General features: G+C 41.9%; 1 protein-coding gene across 1 annotated transcript in view; it reads left to right on the top strand.

The window, feature by feature from the left end:
- The window catches only part of zbtb16b (zinc finger and BTB domain containing 16b), a 120,658-nt gene that overhangs the window by 36,742 nt on the left and 60,373 nt on the right, over positions 1 to 23,543 (top strand). Inside the window, exon 4 of the mRNA XM_061878062.1 lies at positions 14,742 to 14,828. Coding sequence (XP_061734046.1) covers positions 14,742 to 14,828 — 87 coding nt within the window. The remainder of the gene's footprint in view (positions 1 to 14,741; positions 14,829 to 23,543) is intronic.

Genomic DNA, 23,543 nt, shown 5'->3' with positions numbered 1-23,543 from the left:
TATATTTTGTGGCATCACATCTTTTTTTAAAATTCATATTATGTTTATAAACTCAGGAAATATGTCTCCGGACACATGAGGACTTTGAATATGACCAATGTATGATCCTGTAACTGATTGATGCACAAATTTGTGGTATCATCCAAAACTAATGTAAAACATCAAAGAAGAAGTCATTATTACATTTTAACAGAAGTGTAGATAGAATATGTTAAAAGAGGAAGTTTGCAGATATTAACAGAAAATGAACAAGTGGATTAATAAATCATTTTTACAGTTTGTCCTTTTTAATATTGACTAAATAATAGGTACTGTAGATAAATGACACAATAAGTTATTGCATACTTCAGCAGACTAATTAGGAGTCTTTTTTTGTTTACTTACTACTAAAAGACAAGTTGTCTTGTTTGTTCACCATTTTATTCAAGGACTAAATATCAGGGCAGCACGGTGTACCAGGGGGTAGCGCATGTGCCTCACAATACGAAGATCCTGAGTTCAATCCCGGGCTCAGGATCTTTCTGTGTGGAGTTTGCATGCTCACCCTAGTGTGTGAATTTCAATCAATCATCGCAGTTTACTCATACAGCCCTAAATCACGAGTGTCTCAAAGGGTTGCACAAGCCACAACGACATCCTCAGCTCAGATCCCACATCACAGTCAAAAGTGGATCTAATATAATAGTGAGAGTCGAGTCCAGAGTGGATCTAACATAATAGTGAGAGTCCAGTCCATAGTTGATCTAACATAATAGTGAGAGTCCAGTCCATAGTGGATCCAACATTATAGTGAGAGTCCAGTCCATAGTGGATCTAACATAATAGTGTGAGAGTCCAGTCCATAGTGGATCCAACATAATATTGTGAGAGTCCAGTCCATAGTGGATCTAACATAATAGTGTGAGAGTCCAGTCCATAGTGGATCTAACATAATATTGTGAGAGTCCAGTCCATAGTGGATCTAACATAATATTGTGAGAGTCCAGTCCATAGTGGATCTAACATAACAGTGTGAGAGTCCAGTCCATAGAGGATCTAACATAATAGTGAAAGTCCAGTCCATAGTGGATCTAACATAATATTGAGAAAGTCCAGTCCATAGTGGATCTAACATAATAGTGAGAGTCCAGTCCATAGTGGATCTAACATAATATTGTGAGAGTCCAGTCCATAGTGGATCTAACATAATATTGTGAGAGTCCAGTCCATAGTGGATCTAACATAATATTGAGAAAGTCCAGTCCATAGTGGATCTAACATAATAGTGAGAGTCCAGTCCAGAGTGGATCTAACATAACAGTGTGAGAGTCCAGTCCATAGTGGATCTAACATAATATTGTGAGAGTCCAGTCCATAGTGGATCTAACATAATAGTGAGAGTCCAGTCCATAGTGGATCTAACCTAATATTGTGAGAGTCCAGTCCAGAGTGGATCTAACATAACAGTGTGAGAGTCCAGTCCATAGTGGATCTAACATAATATTGTGAGAGTCCAGTCCATAGTGGATCTAACATAATAGTGAGAGTCCAGTCCAACGTGGATCTAACATAATAGTGTGAGAGTCCAGTCCATAGTGGATCTAACATAATATTGTGAGAGTCCAGTCCATAGTGGATCTAACATAATAGTGTGAGAGTCCAGTCCATAGTAGATCTAACATAATATTGTGAGAGTCCAGTCTATAATGGATCTAACATAATAGGGAGAGTCCAGTCCATAGTAGATCTAACATAATAGTGAGAGTCCAGTCCATAGTGGATCTGACATAGGGTAAGAGTCCAGTCCATAGTGGATCTAACATAATAGTGTGAGAGTGAGTGTGAATGTTGTCTGTCTGTGTTAGCACTGTGATGAGGTGGCGACTTGTCCAGGGTGTACGCCGCCTTCCGCATGAATGCAGCTGAAATAGGCTCCAGCACCCCCCGCGATCCCGAAAGGGACAGGTGGTAGAAAATGGATGGATGGACTTAATTGCAATAAGAAACATGTTTAATGTACCCTTGGATTTTTTTTGTTAAAATAAGAAAAATTCACTTTTTCTATGGTTTCCTTTAATTCAGAAAAATACCGAAAAATATCACAAATAATTTTGGTACCGGTACCAAAATCTTGGCAGCCGGATAACTACAGATGTCCCGCTACTGGTGACGCTTGATGACCTCATCAAACCGCCACGGCAGCATAACAACAACAAGAGTGTGTTGTTGCCGGTGCTGGAGCCGTAGCTAACAAGCCAGCTCGCTCGGTGACTGACTAACGACACCATGTCTGTGGTTTGGGATTATTTTAAAATGTGTCTCTGACGGATAAAAAACTGGCAATTTGCAATGACTGCAAAACGTTAGATATGCGATATTCCTTTAATACGAGCAAGTTGATCTCCCACCTCTTCAAGAATCATAAGGAGATACACGATGAATACAAGCGGAAGATGGATGAAAAGCAAACACCGGAAAAAAAGTAGTACCACACAAAAATACAACAAAACCCACCCCAGGGCGAAAGCTCACGTTTTGGTCAGGCTCAAAAACTACGGTGGAGTTTGGTGTAGATCAGGGGTGTCAAACTCAAATACAGAGTGGGCCAACATTTAAAACTGAACAAAGCCGCGGGCCAAGGTTGAACAAATTAACCTTTTAATAGGGACCCGAACAAGTTTTGCATTGAATATTGAACAAGCGAGACTTATATAACTTTATAGTCACATGCAAAATCCAGTTTCAAATAATACTAATAATTTAAAAATAGCAATGGCATATCAAATCAAATTTAAATAGAAATTGAACGCCTCTTTTCTATTTGCAGCCTTCTCAGGTAAATATCAAAATAAACTTTTCCCACAGGCTAATAATACATTTTTTATATTTGTAGTGTCCAGGAAGAGGTAGTGCTGCAAGGGGTTCTGTGTAGTTGTTCTGTTGTGTTTATGTTATGCGGATGTTCTCCCGAAATTTGCTTGTCATTCTCGTTTAGTGTTGGTTCACAGTGTGGCGCATATTTGTAACAGTCTTAAAGCTGTTTATGCGGCCACCCTCAGTGTGACCTGTATGGCTGTTGACCAAGCTTGCATTGCATTAGCGTGTGTGTGTGTGTAAAAGCCACATGTATCATGTGACTAGGCCGGCACGCTGTTTTTACGTAGGAAAAGCGGACATGACTAAAGGTTTTAGAGGACGCTTGAGGCAGTGCCTTTAAGGCACGCCTGGCGCAGTGGGGAGAGTGGCCGTGCGCAACCCGAGCGTCCCTGGTTCAATTCCCACCTAGTACCAACCTCGTCACGTCCGTTGTGTCCTGAGCAAGACACTTCACCCTTGCTCCTGATGGGTGCTGGCTGGCGCCTTGCATGGCAGCTCCCTCCATCAGTGTGTGAATGTGTGTGTGAATGGGTAAATGTGGAAGTAGTGTCAAAGCGCTTTGAGTACCTTGAAGGTAGAAAAGCGCTATACAAGTACAACCCATTTATCATTTATTTATTTATTTAATATTCTTGTCCAGGTGGGAATCGGGATAAATTTGTGAGAATGGTTGCCCCCTGTGATTTTCGTGAGGGGCACTGAAATTTGGGAGTCTCCTTGGAAAATCGGGTGGGGGGGCGGATGGACATTGGGGGGTTTAGCAAGTATGAGTATTAGCGGTGAATGCAGTGTTACAGCGACACCGCCGCTGTATAATACCGACGGGCCAGCTCTAATGTTAATTTGATATTGCTTCAAGGGCCAAATGAAAATACACGGTGGACCAAATTTGGCCCGTGGGCCAGAGTTTGACACCCATGGTGTAGATAGTCATTGTTTTTGTAATTGTTGTTTTGAAGCAAAATTAAAAAATAAATAAAAATAATAATGCACTTTGTGAAAGTCAAAGTATTAGTGGGTATCAGGATTATCTCAGGGAGAGCATGTCCCAAATTCCGTGCGTCTGTTAATGCACTTTGTGACTTCAATAATAAATATGGCAGTGCCATGTTGGCATTTTTTTCCCATAACTTGAGTTGAGGTTGGTCTCTTATTTTTTAAAACCTCCGACATCACAGTAAAATTAAGCATAACAATGTGTTAATTCCACGACCGTATATATCAGTATCGGTTGATATCGGAATCCGTAATTAAGAGTTGGACATTATCGGATATGGGCAAAAAAGCCTTTATCGGACATCTCTAATTTAAAACAATTAACCATGATTTCATAACTAACAAATTAGAAAGGTATGGCATCAGAGTGTTGGTCTTGAACTGGGTAAGAAATTCGGCAAACATACTTTTACAACTCTAAATAGTGGACACACTATATCGCCAAAAGTATTTGGCCACCCAACCAAATGATCAGAATCAGGTGTCCTAATCACTTGGAGGAAGTATAGTGTTGGGTGGTTGTTCAGGAGTTGGGCTTGGCCCCTTAGTTCCAGTGAAAGGAACTTTGAATGCTCTAAGATACCAAAACATTTTGGACAATTCCCTGCTCTCAACCTTGTGGGAACAGTTTGGAGCGGGCCCCTTTCTCTTCCAACATGAGTGTGCACCAGTGCACAAAGCAAGGCCCATAAAGACATGAATGACAGAGTCTGGTGTGGATGAGCTTGACTGGCCTGCACAGAGTCTTGACCTGAACCCGTTATAACACCTTTTCGGATGAATTCTTATGCACGTCGCCACTGGACTCTAGAGCAGTGGAGACGCGCTCTGCGGAGTGATGAGCCACGCTTTTTTGTCTGACAATCTGATGGACCAGTCTGGGTTTGGAGGTTACCAGGAGAACGGTACATTTTGGATTGCAGTGTGAAATTAGGTGGAGGAGGAATTATGGTATAGGTTGGTTTTTCAGGAGTTGGGCTTGGCCCCTTAGTTCCAGTGAAAGAAACTTTGAATGCTCCAGGACACCAAAACATTTTGGACAATTCCATGCTCCCAAACTTGTGGGAACAGTTTGGAGCGGGCCCCTTCCTCTTTTAACATGACTGTGCACCAGTGCACAAAGCAAGGTCCATAAAGACATGGATGACAGAGTCTGGTGTGGATGAACTTAACTGGCCTGCACAGAGTCCTGACCTGAACCCGATATAACACCTTTTCGGATGAATTCTTATGCACGTCGCCACTGGACTCTAGAGCAGTGGAGACGCGCTCTGCGGAGTGATGAGCCACGCTTTTTTGTCTGACAATCTGATGGACCAGTCTGGGTTTAGAGGTTGCCAGGAGAACGGTACATTTCGGTCTCTAGTTTGAAATTAGGTGGAGGAGGAATTATGGTATAGGTTGGTTTTTCAGGAGTTGGGCTTGGTCCCTTAGTTCCAGAGAAAGAAACTTTGAATGCTCCAGGACACCAAAACATTTTGGACAATTCCATGCTCCCAAACTTGTGGGAAGAGTTTGGAGCGGGCCCCTTCCTCTTTTAACATGACTGTGCACCAGTGCACAAAGCAAGGTCCATAAAGACATGGATAACAGAGTCTGTTGCGGATGAACTTGACTGGCCTGCACAGAGTCCTGACCTGAACCCAATATAACATCTTTTGGGATGAATTTTTATGCACGTCGCCACTGCCAGGAGAACGGTACATTTCAGACTGCAGTGTGAAATTAGGTGGAGGAGGAATTATGGTATAGGGTTGTTTTTCAGGAGTTGGGCTTGGCCCCTTAGTTCCAGTGAAAGAAACTTTGAATGCTCCAGGTTACCAAAACATTTTGTTCAATTCCATGCTCCCAACCTTGTGGGAACGGTTTGGAGCGGGCCCCTTCCTCTTTTAACATGACTGTGCACCAGTGCACAAAGCAAGGTCCATAAAGACATGGATGACAGAGTCTGGTGCGGATGAACTTGACTGGCCTGCACAGAGTCCTGACCTGAACCCCATAGAACACCTTTGGGATGACCTAGAACGGAGACTAAGAGCAAGGCCTTCTGGTGTGGATGAACATAATACAAAACAATCAACACAATATCAGAGTATCGGCCAAAAAGCCATTATCGGACATCTCTCGGGACAACATTATTCCAAACACATTGCTTCATCGGTTCCCTCGCTGCCTTTCAGCTGCACCTGTTCACCCTCAAGCCCCTCCTCCTTCGCCCGGTCCGTGCCTCGGGTCCGCCGCGTGCACATCTCCCCCCCCTCCCGTCCCTCGATCTTTCCGTTTTGTTTTTTTTGGGATTTGGAGAGACTCTGGCCGCTCGCCAGCTCTGCCCCCTTTTTTTTTTTTTTTTTTTCATGAGCGATGACATCATGAGCCGCCGGCAGGCCTGGGTGTTCTGCCAGTGTTCCGAAGCGTGTGTGATGGCTCGCTCGCAGATGTGTGTCCAGGAACACACTGTACCCAAATGCAGACTTAATCAGACCTGACTGCTCTCCCAGCTACTTTATCCAAAATAGAGAACGAGGCGCAGGGAGAGAGGAGGGTAAAAATGCAACTTTAAACACAGACCTCGGCTGGAAAAAAGCGTACAGACAAGACAAGAAGGGTATTGTTTAGGAGTGACATCCTGCTGACGGATGAGAGAGAATCTTCAAACTTTCCCTGACTCGTCTGTTTTTGTTGTTCCCTCTAAACACACATGCTTTGTTGCACCCAAACCTTTAACCCCGTTGGAGTTTTTGCACGCCAACCTGTAACGCTACATGAAAACAAACCACAAAAAATTGTGAGGGGGGGTGAATCTCATTTCTTTGTCGTCGTGTATTTCGGTATTGCAGCCTTAGATCCTTCTGGTTGCTAAGGAGCACGCGCTCCGCCGCTCTAATGGGCTGATTTGGTATTCAGCTCGATGCTGGCTCTTATTTTGGTATGCCAGACAAAGTGTTTTGATGGAGGACGATTGCAGTCGCGTCTGGAGACAGTTTGATGGTTTATGGATGAGAGCACACTCCGTGCCTTTGACTGCACAAGACAATGCACTATGTTCTCTTCTCCCCTTATCACACAATCGCACACAACACGACGCACGGCGCTGGACAGCGTCACACAACATTAGGATCTACAGCGGCGACTGTGTCACACTATTTGCGGCGTGCAACTAAATGATTAAAAAAAAAAAAAAGTGGTTGTTTTTACAAACCCCGTTTCCATATGTGTTGGGAAATTGTGTTAGATGTAAATATAAACAATACAATAATTTACGAATCCTTTTCAACCCATATTCAGTTGAGTATGCTACAAAGACAACATATTGGACGTTCAAACTGATAACTGATTAACTTTAGAGTGTGATGCCAGCAACAAGTGACAAAGAAGCTGGGAAAGGTGGCAATAAATACTGATAAAGTTGAGGAATGCTCATCAAACACTTATTTGGAACATCCCACAGGCTAATTGGGAACAGGTGGGTGCCATGATTGGGTATAAAAACAGCTTCCCAAAAAATGCTCAGTCTTTCACAAGAAAGGATGGGGCGAGGTACACCCCTTTGTCCACAACTGCAGTTTAAGAACAACGTTTCTTAAAGTGCAATTGCAAGAAATTTAGGGATTTCAACATCTACGGTCCATAATGTCATCAAAAGGTTCAGAGAATCTGGAGAAATCACTCCACGTAAGCGGCATGGCCGGAAACCAACATTGAATGACCGTGACCTTCAATCCCCCAGATGGCACTGTATCAAAAACCGACATCAATCTCTAAAGGATATCACCACATGAGGTCAGGAACACCTCAGGAAACCACTATCACTAAATATAGTTTGTCGCTACATCTGTAAGTGCAAGTTAAAGCTCTACTATGGAAAGCGAAAGTCATTTATCAACAACATCCAGAAACGCCGCCGGCTCCTCTGGGCCTGAGATCATCTAAGATGGACTGATGCAAAGTGGAAAATTGTTCCTTGGTCTGACGAGTCCACATTTCAAATCGTTTTAGGAAATATTCGACATCGTGTCATCCGGACCAAAGGGTGAACGAACCATCGACGCAAAGTTCAAAAGCCAGCATCTGTGATAGTATGGGGGTGCATTAGTGCCCAAAGCATGGGTAACTTACACATCTGTGAAGGCACCATTAATGCTGAAAGGTACATACAGGTTTTGGAACAACATATGCTGCCATCTAAGCGCTGTCTTTTTTAATGGACGCCCCTGCTTATTTCAGCAAGACAAGTGTTACAACAGCGTGGCTTCGTGAAAAAAGGGTGTGGGTACTTTCCTGGCCTGCCTACAGTCCAGACCTGTCTCCCATCCAAAATGTGTGGCGCATTATGAAGCGTAAAATACGACAGCGGAGACCCCGGACTGTTGAACGACTGAAGCTCTACATAAAACAAGAATGGGAAAGAATTCCACTTTCAAAGCTTCAACAATTAGTTTCCTCAGTTCCCAAACGTTTATTGAGTGTTGTTAAAAGAAAAGGTGATGCAGCACAGTGGTGAACATGCCCTTTCCCAACTACCTTGGCACGTGTTGCAGCCACGAAATTCCAAGTTAATCATTTTTTGCTAAAAAAAATGAAGTTTATGAGTTTGAACATCAAATATCTTGTCTTTGTAGTGCATTCAACTGAATATGGGTTGAAAAGGATTTGCAAATTATTGTATTCCGTTTACATTTACATCCAACACAATTTCCCAACTCATATGGAAACGGGGTTTGGAGAAAATGAAACAAATTGGAGCTTTTATTTTGTGGCCGTCTTTGTTGTGGGGGTGTAGCGTGCAAGGACGGGAGTGTCACAAGATGGAGTTGACTGTTTTAGTCGCGATCAAAAGTTTGCTTACACTTGTAAAAACAGAATGTCTAGGCTTTTTTTGTTTCATCTGATCACAGAACTTTCCTTCCGGAAGGTATTATCTTTGTCCATGTGATGTCACTTAAGTTACGAGATCAACTTCAGATAAACCTGTCGATTTTACGTTTGAACTATTATTCTGTTGGTTTTATGCTCTTTTGTCAAAGAAAACACTGTTTTTATATGGCAACCACACTATATATGCACATAATATTTGAATAGGTCAATAATTCATTAACATTAGAGATGTGCGGATAGGCAATTATATCATCCGCAACCGCATCACCAAAGTAGTCATCCACCCGAACCAACATTTTATCAGAACCGCAACCGCCCGCCCGTTGAAATATATCAGAGGTCGGCCACCTTTCCACTCAAAGAGCTATTTAACCCGTATCACAGAGTAAAGAAGACAATGGGAGCGGCTAACGTTCTCGCGAATATCCAATGGTGTTCATCCTGACGACAAGATTAAGAGCGTGCTGTGAAGCCATTGCCTTTGACACCTTCAACAACATGTACAAACCGATTGTTAGTCCAGCAACATGTTGTACGCAGCTTCCGTAATCACACGTACAAGATTGAAAGGCATACTAGGTGATACAGTTCACTGATGGTTGTGATATAAACAATTTTAACACTCTTACTAATATGCGCCACGCTGTGAAGCCACACCAAACAAGAATGATAAACACATTTCGGGAGAACATCCTCACAGTAACACAACAAACGCAACACAACAAATACCCAGCATCCTTTGCATCCGTGACACATCCTGAAAAGCGGGGTGTATAAAATAGTCAGGAATTGTCATGAATGCAAAGGATTCTGGGTATTTGTTATGTTGCGTTTATGTTGTGTTACTGTGTAATGTGTTTGTCATTCTTGTGTGGTGTGGCTTCACAGCATGGCGCATATTACTAAGAGTGTTAAAATTGTTTATATCACAACCATTAGTGTACTCTGTGTCACCCAGTATGTCTTGCAGTCGTGTGTGTGTGTCTGCGGAAGCCACACACAACATGATGCTGGACTGACAAGCAGATCGTACATGTTGTAGAAGGCAACAAAGTCAATGGCTTCATAGAACGCCCTAATTGGGTGACTTTCTAGAGAATGTTTGCGTCTCCGATTGTCTTCTTCGCTTTGTGACACGGGTCTTAAATGGCTCTTTGAATGGTAAAGGATACCGGTCCCTGAACCATGTGCATCATAATTTCCGAATGGTTCACCCGCCACCAGCCCAAATCTAATTAAAATCTATTTTTTCATCATGTCACCCGCCCGACCCGCGGTTTATCCGTGGACTCCGCGGATGAGACCGCAAACCGCGCATCTCTATTGTACTTTTTTTTTTTTTTTTTTTTTAGAAATAAGAGCAAAATAAAGAAAGACAAAAGAAAAACAAACAGCCTGCATGGCAGCTTTGTGTCAACATTGCAACTTTTCCCCGTTAGACTTCACCTCATTCTACTTTTTTTTTTAAAAGGGGAACATTATCACAATTTCAAAAGGGTTAAAAACAATAAAAATCAGTTCCCAGTGGCTTGTTGTATTTTTTGAAGTTTTTTTCAAAATTTTACCGGTCTCCGATTATCCCTAAATAAAGCTTTAAAGTGCTTGATTTTCGCTATTTGCGATGCCACTATCCATTTCCCTGTGACGTCACACCGTGCTGCCAATGTAAAAAAACAATGGGAATACCACAGCAAGATATAGCGACATTAGCTCAGATTCAAAGTCGGATTTCAGCGACTTAAGCGATTCAACAGATTACGCATGTATTGAAACAGATGGTTGGAGTATGAAAATATTGAAGAAGAAACTGAAGCTATTGAGCAAATAGCTATTGACGCTATTCATAGCCATAGCATGGCCGAATAGCTGCGTTAGCATCGCCGGTAAAATGTGCGGACCAAACGATCAGGACTTTCGCATCTTTTGACACTGGAGCAACTTAAATCCGTCGATTGGTAAGTGTTTGTTTCGCATTAAATGTGGGTCGAAGGAAACGTAATATAGTTGCAAATGCATCTGCAGGTTATCCATACATCTCTGTGCCATGTCTGCTTTAGCACCGCCGGTAAATAGCATGTTAGCATCAATTAGCGTAGCATTTTAGCATCGATTAGCTGGCAGTCAAAATCAACAAAACTCACCTTTGTGATTTCGTTGACTATCGTTGCAAATGCATCTGCAGGTTATCCATACATCTCTGTGCCATGTCTGCTTTAGCATCGCCGGTCAAATGTGGAGACACTCTGGCACATTCAATGGGGGTCTGGCGGCAGATTTCTTGCCAGTGGTGCAACTTGAATCCCTCCCTGTTAGTGTTGTTACACCCTCCGACAACACACCGACGAGGCATGATGTCTCCAAGGTTCCAAAAAAATAGTCAAAAAAACGGAAAATAACAGAGCTGTGACCCGGTGTTTGTAATGTGTAGAAAATGAAAATGGCAGGTGTGTTACCTTGGCGACGTCACATTCTGACGTCATCGCCTCCAGTGCGATAAACAGAAAGGCGTTTAATTCGCCAAAATTCACCCATTTAGAGTTCGGAAACCGGTTAAAAAAACATATGGTCTTTTTTCTGCACCATCAAGGTATATATTGACGCTTACATAGGTCTGCTGATAATGTTCCCCTTTAAGTGTTTTATTTATTTTAGCAACAGCATTTCCAGAATGTGTGGCGGGCCACACTTTGGACACCCCCTGTCTTACACCATAATAACACCGGTATGTTGACGCGCAACACAATCCATGGTGAGGGTTGAAAGAGGACCACATTTAGGCTGCGGCGCTCAAAGATCCCAAAGCTCGTGGGTGTTTTAATGAGTCATTTTAACTTCATTTAAAGCCAGCTGAGCAGAAAATAGATCAGTGAATGAGCCCTGGGCCAGTATGGATCTGCAACCGATTTACATCTCTGTGAGAGCCGACCCACATCCAGACCGCTGTGCGTGCGCGTGTGCAGGTGTGAGGTGAGCGTTTCTTACGTGCGGGCGACTCTTTCGTCGCAACAGACAAGGGCATTCCGAAGGTGAACCCGGGAAGTGTGGTCGCGTCGCACGCAACGCGATACGGGGCTGTCGACTCTGAAGTGATTTTTTTATTTTTGGTATGAAAAGTGATTGTGCCGGGGGGGCTGAGTGCCTGCTGTGGAGAGAACACCCAGTCCTTCTGTGGCCTCTCAGGCAGACAGTCTACTCACTGTTCAGAGGCTGATAACAGGGCATGGTAAATAAAACTCTTCAGCTTGGCTCGTTCTGTGGGGGAAGATGAAGCCGTCGCACCCTGTCTGCTTTTGTTTGTCTGACTCCTGTTCCTGTGGTGGCTTCCTCCCTTCCCTTGCACCTGACCAGAACCAAGTAGACCTCCCTCCTCTAAGGCCAAGTCTACATTAAGCTGGATAACCCCTTAAACCGGTCGTTCCTAGACGACAGGAGTTTTTGTGTAAAAATAGACAGTTTTATGTTTACCACACGGGGTCCCCCAGGGCTCAATCGTTGCCCCAATCCTATTTGCGCTTCACCTTCTCCCCCTTGGTTCTATTTTTAGGAAGTACGGTATTGCATTTCTGGGACTGATGCACCTCTAGCGCCTGCCTGATGGTAGCAGGTCAAACAGGTGTGTGCTGTCGTTGGTAATGTACGCACTTGTGGAAATCACACGTGAATACCTTGAGAGAAGACGACTGCAGCTATTTGGGATACAACACTTTTCAGGCGGCAAGAGAACTTTCCAATGTCCGGGTCTACTTAGCAAAAAGCTTCGTCAATTTGTCGAATGAGATACAACGAGAATGCGGGCTCCCGTGGATGTGATAAAAAAGGTAGCTTTCTGATTTGTATTAACTTTCTGTCGAGGGAAGACTATGGAAAACGGCGAATGCTTTTGGACCAACAAATCAGACTGTATCAGTTACTGTCCACCATGTATGTCGCGGACTCAACGTCTAGGTCCAGAATATATAAAGTCACCAAAAACGAATGGACAATGAAGGTTCTCGGCTCAGGAGGGTCGTCTGCTTGCCCCAGTATGGACTGGACTCTCACTATTATATTAGATCCACTATGGATTGGACTCTCACTATTATGTTAGATCCACTATGGACTGGACTCTCACTATTATGTTAGATCCACTATGGACTGGACTCTCACTATTATGTTAGATCCACTATGGACTGGACTCTCACTGTTAGATCCACTATGGACTGGACTCTCACTATTATATTAGATCCACTATGGACTGGACTCTCACTATTATGTTAGATCCACTATGGACTGGACTCTCACTATTAAGTTAGATCCAATATGGACTGGACTCTCACTATTATGTTAGATCCACTATGGACTGGACTTTCACTATTGTGTTAGATCCACTATGGACTGGACTCTCACTATTATATTAGATCCACTATGGACTGGACTCTCACTATTATGTTAGATCAACTATGGACTAGACTCTCACTAATATATTAGATCAACCATGGACTGGACTCTCACTATTATGTTAAATGCACTATGGACTGGACTTTCACTATTGTGTTAGATCCACTATAGACTGGACTCTCGCTTCTATGATAGATCCACTATGGACTGGACTTTCACTATTGTGTTGGATCCACTATGGACTGGACTCTCACTATTATGTTAGATCCACTATGGACATGACTCTCACTATTATGTTGGATCCACTATGGACTGGACTCTCACTATTATGTTAGATCCACTATGGACTGGACTTTCACTATTATATTAGATCCACCATGGACTGGACTCTCACTAATATGTTAGATCCACTATGGACTGGACTCTCACTATTATGTTAGATCCACTATAGACTGGACTCTCACTATTATATTAGATCCACTATGGACTGGACTCTCACTATTGTGTTAGATCCACTATGGACTGGACTTTCCCTATTGTGTTAGATACACTATGGACTGGACTTTCACTATTGTGTTAGATCCACTATGGACTGGACTCTCACTATTATGTTAGATCCACTATGGACTGGACTCTCACTATTATATTAGTCCACCATGGACTGGACTCTCACTATTATCTTAGATCCACTATGAACTAAAATCTCACTATTATGTTGGATCCACTATGGACTGGACTTTCACTATTGTGTTAGATCCACTATAGACTGGACTCTCGCTATTATGATAGATCCACTATGGACTGGACTTTCACTATTGTGTTAGATCCACTATGGACTGGACTCTCACTATTATGTTAGATCCACTATGGACTGGACTCTCACTATTATGTTAGATCCACTATGGACTGGACTCTCACTATTATGTTAGATCCACTATGGACTGGACTCTCACTATTATGTTAGATCCACTATGGACTGGACTCTCACTATTATGTTAGATCCACTATGGACTGGACTCTCACACTATTATGTGAGATCCACTCTACATACATTGCACCGGTCGCCCTAGAGGGAGGTCCCCTCATCTTCGGTCCTCCCCAAGGTTTCTCATTGTCCCATTGGGTTGAGTTTTTCCTTGCCCTGATGTGGGATACGAACAGAAGATGTCGCTGTGGCTTGTGCAGCCCTTTGAGACACTCGTGATTCAGGGCTATATAAATACATATTGATTGATTAATGATTGAGTGAAGGCAAAAGAGTGAGTGTCCTGACTAGATATCTGGATCCCTAGATTGATTGATGTCTAATAAATATTTGATTAATTCATGATGGCTCAGGTGTGATTTACTACTATAAGGCCCCACAGCCCTCTGAAATCCAGTTAACTAAAATACCACAACACTGGATATTGTTCAGAGAAATTAAATTTAAAAACTTGCACACGAAGCAACACTGGAGTAGACTATGAGGTTAGGTCGCGGTGCACCGGCGGTACAGACGGTGGAGGGGGTCTTAAACGGTGGCATTGTTGTGTGTGGACACGGATAAGGTTTGGTGGGATTAACCCTGGATAACCCCTGGTGGAAATCTGTCTGACTACACCATCTTTTTTTTTGTTTTAAACATGTATCCGCAGCTCCTGCAGAGGCGCTGGTGTGTGATCAGTGTGGAGCGACCTTCTCTTCAGAGGAGGCTCTGGATGCCCACAGGCTAACGCACACAGGTATGTTACACACACACGCACACACACACACACACACACACACACACACACACACACACACACACACACACACACACACACACACACACACACACACACACACACACACAGTTTTTGTTCATACTTTGTGGGGACCACCCTTTCTACAGTTTGTGCCCAGTTAGCTCATACACGTCTTTCAATCTCTGGATCGATTAAGTAATGTGCTGTTCATACTTACTGGGGACCCTGGGGAAAAATACTTAATATGGTTCATGGGGACCAAATTTAAATAATTTTGCATGATTCAAACACATTTGTTTGGGACTACTGAGGACCATTTAAAAAAAAAAAAAAAGTTCAGATTAAATTTAAATATGACATGACCCTCAGCCTAGTGTGAAGCGACTGGGATGAGAATCAGCACCTCCAAGTCCGAGTCCATGGTTCTCGCCCGGAAAAGGGTGGAGTGCCATCTCCGGGTTGGAGTTCAAGTACCTGGGAGTCTTGTTCACGAGTGAGGGAAGAGTGGATGGTGAGATCGACAGGCGGATCGGTGCGGCGTCTTCAGTAATGCGGACGCTGTATCGATCCGTTGTGGTGAAGAAGGAGCTGAGCCGGAAGGCAAAGCTCTCAATTTACCGGTCGATCTACGTTCCCATCCTCACCTATGGTCATGAGCTTTGGGTTATGACCGAAAGGACAAGATCACGGGTAAATGAGTTTCCTCCGCCGGGTGGTGGGTCTCTCCCTTAGAGATAGGGTGAGAAGCTCAAAGTAAAACCGCTGCTCCTCCACATGGAGAGGAGCCAGATGAGGTGGTTTGGGCATCTGCTCAGGATGCCACCCGAACGCTTCCCACGGGAGGTGTTTAGGGCATGTCCAACCGATAGCAGGCCACAGGGAAGACCCAGGATACGTTGGGAAGACTATATCTCCCGGCTGGCCTGGGAACTCCCCGGGATCCCTCGGGAAGAGCTGGACGAAGTGGTTAGGGAGAGAGAAGTCTGGGCTTCTCTGCTTAGGCTGCTGCCCCCGCGACCCGACCTCGGATAAGCGGAAGAAGATGGATGGATGGATGATCCTCTGAATACAGCACTACAGATGTCCTCTTATAGGAAGTTTCACCACTTAAATGTTAAAGCAAATCCTGCATCTTCTGTGACATGACTGAAAACTGTTATTTAGCAGTAATGAAGTTGTCTGCCACTCCAACTACCATATATAGGAGGATATAGAAAGGATCTGACTATCATTTAAAAATGTTTCCATTTAGGGCAAAATATTGCTCATTTGTAGTGGTCTTTCTTGAACTATTTGGAAAAAAAGATATAAAAGTAACTAAAAACCTGTTGAAAAATAAACAAGTGATTCAATTAAAAATTAAGTGTGACGCTTGTGCGGCTTAGCGATGCCGGATTTGCTCTTCCAAGGATGCGTCGGGCAAAAACACAGCGTAAGGTAAGATATAAAGATTGATTAACCTCAAAACAGGCTAGAACAAAAACCCTGGTGCTAATAGAAAGGCAAACAAATGGCGCTAGCATGGAAGCTAGGAATATGAATAGAAAAACTAAACTTGGCACGATGGCACAAAAAGGGAAAACAAAATGACTAGCATGAAAGCTAGGAATGAAATAAACTGCAGCGCGAGAGCTAGCGAGTAATTGAATGAAACACAAGACATTAACTGTTGCATGAAGTGAAGTGAATTATATTTATATAGCGCTTTTTCTCTAGTGACTCAAAGCGCTTTACATAGTGACACCCAATATCTAAGTTACATTCAAACCAGTGTGGGTGGCACTGGGAGCAGGTGGGTAAAGTGTCTTGCGCAAGGACACAACGGCAGTGACTAGGTTGGCAGAAGCGGGAATCGAACCTGCAACCCTCAAGTTGCTGGCCTAGCCACTCTACCAACCGAGCTAAACCGCCCCGGTTTAGCAAATTGGAGCCTGAGCTGAGTGAACAGAAAAGGCTAGCTTATATAGGATGGTGATTAGTAAAACAGGTGTGCGGGAACCAAGAGTAGCAGGTGGAACTAATATGTAACCATGGTGACAGACTAAACAGGAACTAAGGAGTCAAACGACGGAGAGCAATACAAAAAGGAATCAAAACTACAAAATTGAACGATCCGAGCAGTGGATCGCAACATAAATATTTCTACACATGTGCCCTCTTTGGGATTGTAATAGAGATCCATCTGGATTCATCAACTTCATTCTAAACATTTCTTCACAAAAAAAGAAATCTTTAACATCAATATTTATAGAACATGTCCACAAAAAATCTAGCTGTCAACACTGAATATTGCATTGTTGCATTTCTATTCACAGTTTATGAACTTACATTCATATTTTGTTGAAGTATAAAGGATTTTTTAGTAGTTGCTATTTTTAGAATATTTAAATGCAATCTCATGTACCCCTTGGCATGCCTTCAAGTACCCCCAGGGGCCTGCGTACCCCTATTTGAGAACCACTGCTTTAAGGGACCTGGTTTTTTTGTGTCCCCATACCGTCAGAAGTCCCCTAAAGGTGACTGTGTAAACCAGGGGTAGGGAACCTATGGCTCTAGAGCCAGATGTGGCTCTTTTGATGACTACATGTGGCTCTCAGATAATTATATTTACATAGAGCTTTTCTCTAGTGACTCAAAGCGCTTTACAAAGTGACACCCAATATCTAAGTCACATTTAAACCAGTGTGGGTGGCACTGGGGGCAGGTGTGTAAAGTGTCTTGCCCAAGGACACAACGGCAGTGACTAGGATGGCGGAAACGGGAATCGAACCTGGAACCCTCAGGTTGCTAGCACGGCCACTCTCCTAACCGAGCTAAGCCGAGTAACCGTGTAATACTCTTCCATATCAGTAGGTTGCAGTCGGTAGCTAATTGCTTTGTAGATGTGGGAAACAGCGGGAGGCAGGGTGCTGGTAAAAATGTGTCTAATGCTTAAACCAGGGGTAGGGAACCTATGGCTCTAGAGCCAGATGACTGCATATGGCTCTCAGATAAATCTTAGCTGACATTGCTTAACACGATAAGTAATGAATAATTCCGCTGGTAATCACAGTTTCAGAAATAACGTTCAAATTATAAAACATTCTCATGCATTTTAATCCAACCATCCGTTTTCTACCGCACCTGTTCAAGATGCCGCATTAATGGTAAGAAGTATTATTAGGGATGCACCGAAATGAAAATTTGTGGCCAAAGCCGAAGCCGAATAAAATTTAAACGCTTGGCCGAAGGCCGAATACCGAATAATGAATGCAGTTTTTCACAATTTTTTTAATATTGCACAAATAGCCTAGAATAAATATTTAGACATGTTTTTCAAATAAAGTAATTTTTTTTTGAATATTGACATTTTTTAAATATTCCAGTAGCCTTTGCTTTTCAAAAAAAAGCACAACGTTTTTCATTCATATTAGGCCTTCAAACAAAACATGCATTCCAAAAAAAAATAAAGTGCATTAAAGTGGATAAACCCACAACAAATGAATTATTGTCCTTTTGGCAAAAGTCTGCTTAGCCACAGTAGATATGCTAATAATGTAAACAGAAGGCTCAAGTAAATCTCAATAAGTGTGTGCTTGTAACCTCTTACACTTATACAGGTAGCCTACACAACAGGCTAATAATGTAAACAGAGGCCCCACTAAATCTCAATAAGTGTGTGCTTGTAACCTCATACACTTATACAGGTACACAACATATCCCAACGTCACCGCGTCACTGCACGTTGGTTGATTGCGTCACCGCGTCAAAAAATTGCGTCACACGCCACTATTCGGCCTTGTTTTTAACTCGAAGGCCGAATGTGGCTTTTTTTGCCATATTCGGCCGAATATATTCGGTTACAGATTAATCGGTGCATCCCTAAGTATTATATTTATTATTGGTTAACTTTTAGATTAAATGATAAATAAATGGGTTGTACTTGTATAGCGCTTTTCTACCTTCAAGGTACTCGAAGCGCTTTGACACTACTTCCACATTTACCCATTCACACACACACATTCACACACTGATGGAGGGAGCTGCCATGCAAGGCGCTAACCAGCACCCATCAGGAGCAAGGGTGAAGTGTCTTGCTCAGGACACAACGGACATGACGAGGTTGGTATTAGGTGGGGATTGAACCAGGGACCCTCGGGTTGCGCACGGCCACTCTCCCAATGCGCCACGCCGTCCCGATGTTGTTAAAAAGAATAAGAGACTTATTATACTCTACAAATGTTGGTCATACTTAAAAATGCACAAATTTAGTTGTATTCAGTGTTGAAAAAATGTTATATGGCTCTTACGGAAATACATTTTGAAAAATTTGGCTCTCTCGGCCAAAAAGGTTCCCGACCCCTGGTGTAAACAGAGCGATGTCCCCGTTAAGTAAGCATTCCCAACACACACACACACACACACACACACGTTACCTCACAACTTTGGGACGTGGGGTTTGAAAGTGGCTTGTCATGCTGGCTGGGTTAAACTGTCCCTGGCATGCTTCTCCATAATTTATCTAGAGGGAGGTGGGAGGCCCTCTCACATATCCCCCTGCTTGGCCTTTAGTATCCAGACCCACCACGTGCTTCCTTCACACAACACAACACTGGCACCACCGTTGCATGCACACATCTCCTGTTGACAAGCATCATATGCAACTTTTGCAATCAATTATGGCGATTAACCTTACTGCAGGGGTCGGGAACCTTTTTGGCTGAGAGAGCCATGAAAGCCAAATATTTCAAAATGTATTTCCGTGAGAGCCATATTATATTTTTTTAACACTGAATACCGTAATTTCTCGAATTGCTGTCGGGTATATAGTATGTGCCTGCCTAGAATTACTGCCGGGTCAAACTCGTTTCGCAAAATATTATTTTTATTAGCGCGTGTCTAGAATTTCCGCCGGGTCTAACTCGTATCGCCAAATAATTTGCATATGCCTAGAATTTCCGCCGGGTCAAACTCGTCAAGTCACGAGTGACACTTCATCAGTCATCATTTTCAAAATGGAGGAGGCTGATGTCAATGATTTGAAATCGCATAAAGGGAAGAAGATTAAGAGCTATTCAGTAGGATTTAAGGTCCAAGCTATTGAATATGCTAAAAAGAACAGTAAGCAGCTATGTTTTATTAATATACCGTAGCTGCGTGTGTCAAATATAAGTCATTAAATGACTCCTGCCTCCTGGTGGTAGAGGGCGCTAGTAATCCTTCTTAATAAAGGGAGATCTCCATCGAGACAGAAAGACTTTCAAAACTGAAGAAAGATAAGGAAGACTTCTATAAACAAGTTATTGATGCTTTTGATCAGAAGGAGCTGCGCGTGGACTTCATTTATAAGTAAAGGTAAGACCATAGTAACGTTTTTGTTTTATTAAATGTGCTTTTCATGATGGTATCCTTACATCACACTCAAATTTATAAGTGCAGGCCTAAATTTACCGCATGCCGTTGGTAAACGCCGGAGTGAGAAGAGGTTATAAATTGATTTTCAAAATGGAGGAGGCTGATGTCAATCATTTGAAATCGCATAAAGGGAAGAAGATTAAGAGCTATTCAGTAGGATTTAAGGTCCAAGCTATTGAATATGCTAAAAAGAACAATAAGCAGCTATGTTTTATTAATATACCGTAGCTGCGTGTGTCAAATATAAGTCATTAAATGACTCCCGCCTCCTGGTGGTAGAGGGCGCTAGTGATCCTTCTTGCGACTACTTGGCTGCAGAAGAAGTGACAACAAGCAGCAAGAGTGAGCAGTGATTGTTTATTTTTTCCTCTCACTTGCACTTTTAACATGGAGGATTACATATCTAAAATAAAACAGTTTTCTAAACTGGACTTTCAATCGAAGCAGGAGGTAATAAAGGGAGATCTCCATCGAGACAGAAAGACTTTCAAAACTGAAGAAAGATAAGGAAGACTTCTATAAACAAGTTAGCGATGCTTTTGATCAGAAGGGACTGCGCGTGGACTTCATTTATAAGTAAAAGTAAGACCATAATAATGTTTTTGTTTTATTAAATGTGCTTTTCATGATGGTATCCTTACATCACACTCAAATTTATAAGTGCAGGCCTAAATTTACCGCATGCCTTTGGTAAACGCCGGAGTGAGAAGAGGTTATAAATTGATTAGCGCCCCGGCGGCAATTCAAGGAAATACGTTACAACTCAATGCGTGCATTTTTAAGTAAGACCAACATTTTTAGAGTATACCGGTAATAAGTTTCTTATTCTTTTTAATAACATTGTTATTCTATAGTTAACCAATAATAAATATAATTCTTCTTACCATTAATGCGACATCTTGGAGAGGTGCGATAGAAAACGGACGGTTGGATTAAAATGCATGAGAATGTTTTAAAATGTGAACCTTATTTTTAACCCTGTGATTACCAGCGGAATTATTCATTACTTATCGTGTTAAGCAATGTCAGCTAAGATTTATCAGAGAGCCAGATGCAGTCATCAAAAGAGCCACATCTGGCTCTAGAGCCATAGGTTCCCTACCCCTGCCTTACTGACTTGATGTCAAGCTGTACACGGACTACTCTTAAGCCAGTGGTTCTTAACCTTGTTGGAGGTACCGAACCCCAACAGTTTCATACACACATTCACCGAACCCTTCTTTAGTGAAAAATAGTTGTTTTTTTTTGTTTGTTTTGTTTTTTAATTCAAGATAAAGTTATACGTTTTTGTCAACACTTTATTATTGGGAACATAATCTAAGTAACAACATTTTAAAATAGCATTTTAAAATATTTGGCTTTCATTTTGTTATTTTGCATTCTAAATATTAAATTAATGCGATCAAAAGTTTGGTTACAATGAAGCCTATGGGAGCAGCACAATTCTGCCTCTAAAACCCCTAAAAAAAACATCCAAACACCTCCATTGAGATGTTATATACATGCTGTCAGCTAATATGTAATGTAGTAACAGGCACAATTAGAATAGCATTTAATATTTAGGCATTTTGTTTATTTTAAGCATACGCGGCGCATTAATTTAAAAAAGTATCAGGATTGCTTTTTTTTTCTCTATCACTCATTACTCACTGCAGACTTCATGAGAGCCAACAAACATAATTAAACATCACTTACTGTACAATGTCTGCTGTCATTAGGAAGCAGACTGCTAGGATGTTCATATATTCCCATTTAGACGAAGAATGTTTTATAATCCTCTCGAAGGAAAGGGGTGGGAGGGGACCAAGCGTCTTTTTGTGTCGTCTATGCCAGTGTTTTTAAACCACTGTGCCGCGGCACACTAGTGGGCCGTGAGATACGGTCTGGTGTGCCGTGGGAGATTGTCCAATTTCACCTATTTGGGTTAAAATATTTTTTGCAAACCAGTAATTAGAGTCTGCAAATGATGTGTTGTTATTGAGCTCGGCAGAGTACCCGTGTAATACTCCTCCATATCAGTAGGTGGCAGCCGGTAGCAAATTCCTTTGTAGATGTGGGAAACAGCGGCAAACAGTGTGCAGGTAAAAAGTAAGTAGTACGCATAGATCTAAGAAAAAAAAGGCTTATTTTTAAAAATAATGATTTTTAAGCCTTTTTTAAAACGCCTTAAGAGTCTGTGGTGCCCTCAGGTGGTCAGGGAGAGCGTTCGACACTGAGGGTGGCCGTATAAACAACTTTGACACTATTACAAATATGCATCACACCGTGAACCCACACCAAACAAGAATGACAAAACGGGAGGCAGTGTGGAGGTAAAAAGTTATCTAATGCTTAAAGCAAAAATAAACAAAAGGTGCCGCTAAGAAAAGGGAACGCTGAACTGGCTAATAAGTGAACAAAAACAGAATGCTGTACAAAAATGAGGGGTATTTTATTTGAACTAAGCAAAATTATCTGCCAATGGAATAAGAAGATTTGGATTGTCAAGACTTTCCAAAACAAGCAACCTCAACGAACCCAAAAGTTCCTTAAAATAAAGTATATTCTCACTAATAAGTGTACTACTATCTGAGTACAGATTTTCTATTTTTTCATTGAAAATAAAACGGCAAAGTCCATTGGGCTGTCATCTGTTTTAATTATGAGACAAGTGTGTCAAAGTCCTGATTTTTTTTTTACATGCTTGAAATAAGAAATTATTACTTTAAAAAAGTAGTTTTATACTTGTGTTGATGACACAGCTTTGCAACACTTGATATTCTATTTTCAAGCATGTTTTACTCAATATAGGTCATAAGATCTCAGCAACAAGCTGTAATATCTTACTGAGATCATTTTTATCAGTTCAGTTTCAGTTTATTTTCAGTCTAACAAAAACATATTCAAACATGGATCACGATTCAAAAATGAATAACATGACTGAAACAGGCAGAAGCAAAAAAGCTTATATGCCCAACATAAACATTTTTACATTCTATTAAGTTACCTTTTCTAATAATTTTGTAATACAAAAAGAAATATAGTCATTCAGCATTTACATTTAAGTTGCCCTTAAATGGGACCAAAACCCTTAAAACATGTAAAACACTAACATAAAATCTGCTTAGTGAGAAGATTTAACTTATCAGACAGAAAATAAGCAAATATCACCCTTATTTGAGATATATCATCTTACTTAGATTTCCCTTTTTACACACTTGCCAACCCTCCCGAATTTTCCGGGAAGTAGGGATGCACCGATTAATCGGTAACCGAATATATTCGGCCGAATATGGCAAAAAAAGCCACATTCAGCCTTCGGTGGAATGAGTTAAAAAC

This window comes from Nerophis ophidion, linkage group LG18 (genome assembly GCF_033978795.1).
Source record: "Nerophis ophidion isolate RoL-2023_Sa linkage group LG18, RoL_Noph_v1.0, whole genome shotgun sequence".
Lineage (NCBI taxonomy): Eukaryota > Metazoa > Chordata > Actinopteri > Syngnathiformes > Syngnathidae > Nerophis > Nerophis ophidion.
This window is presented reverse-complemented; position numbering and strand designations above follow the sequence as displayed.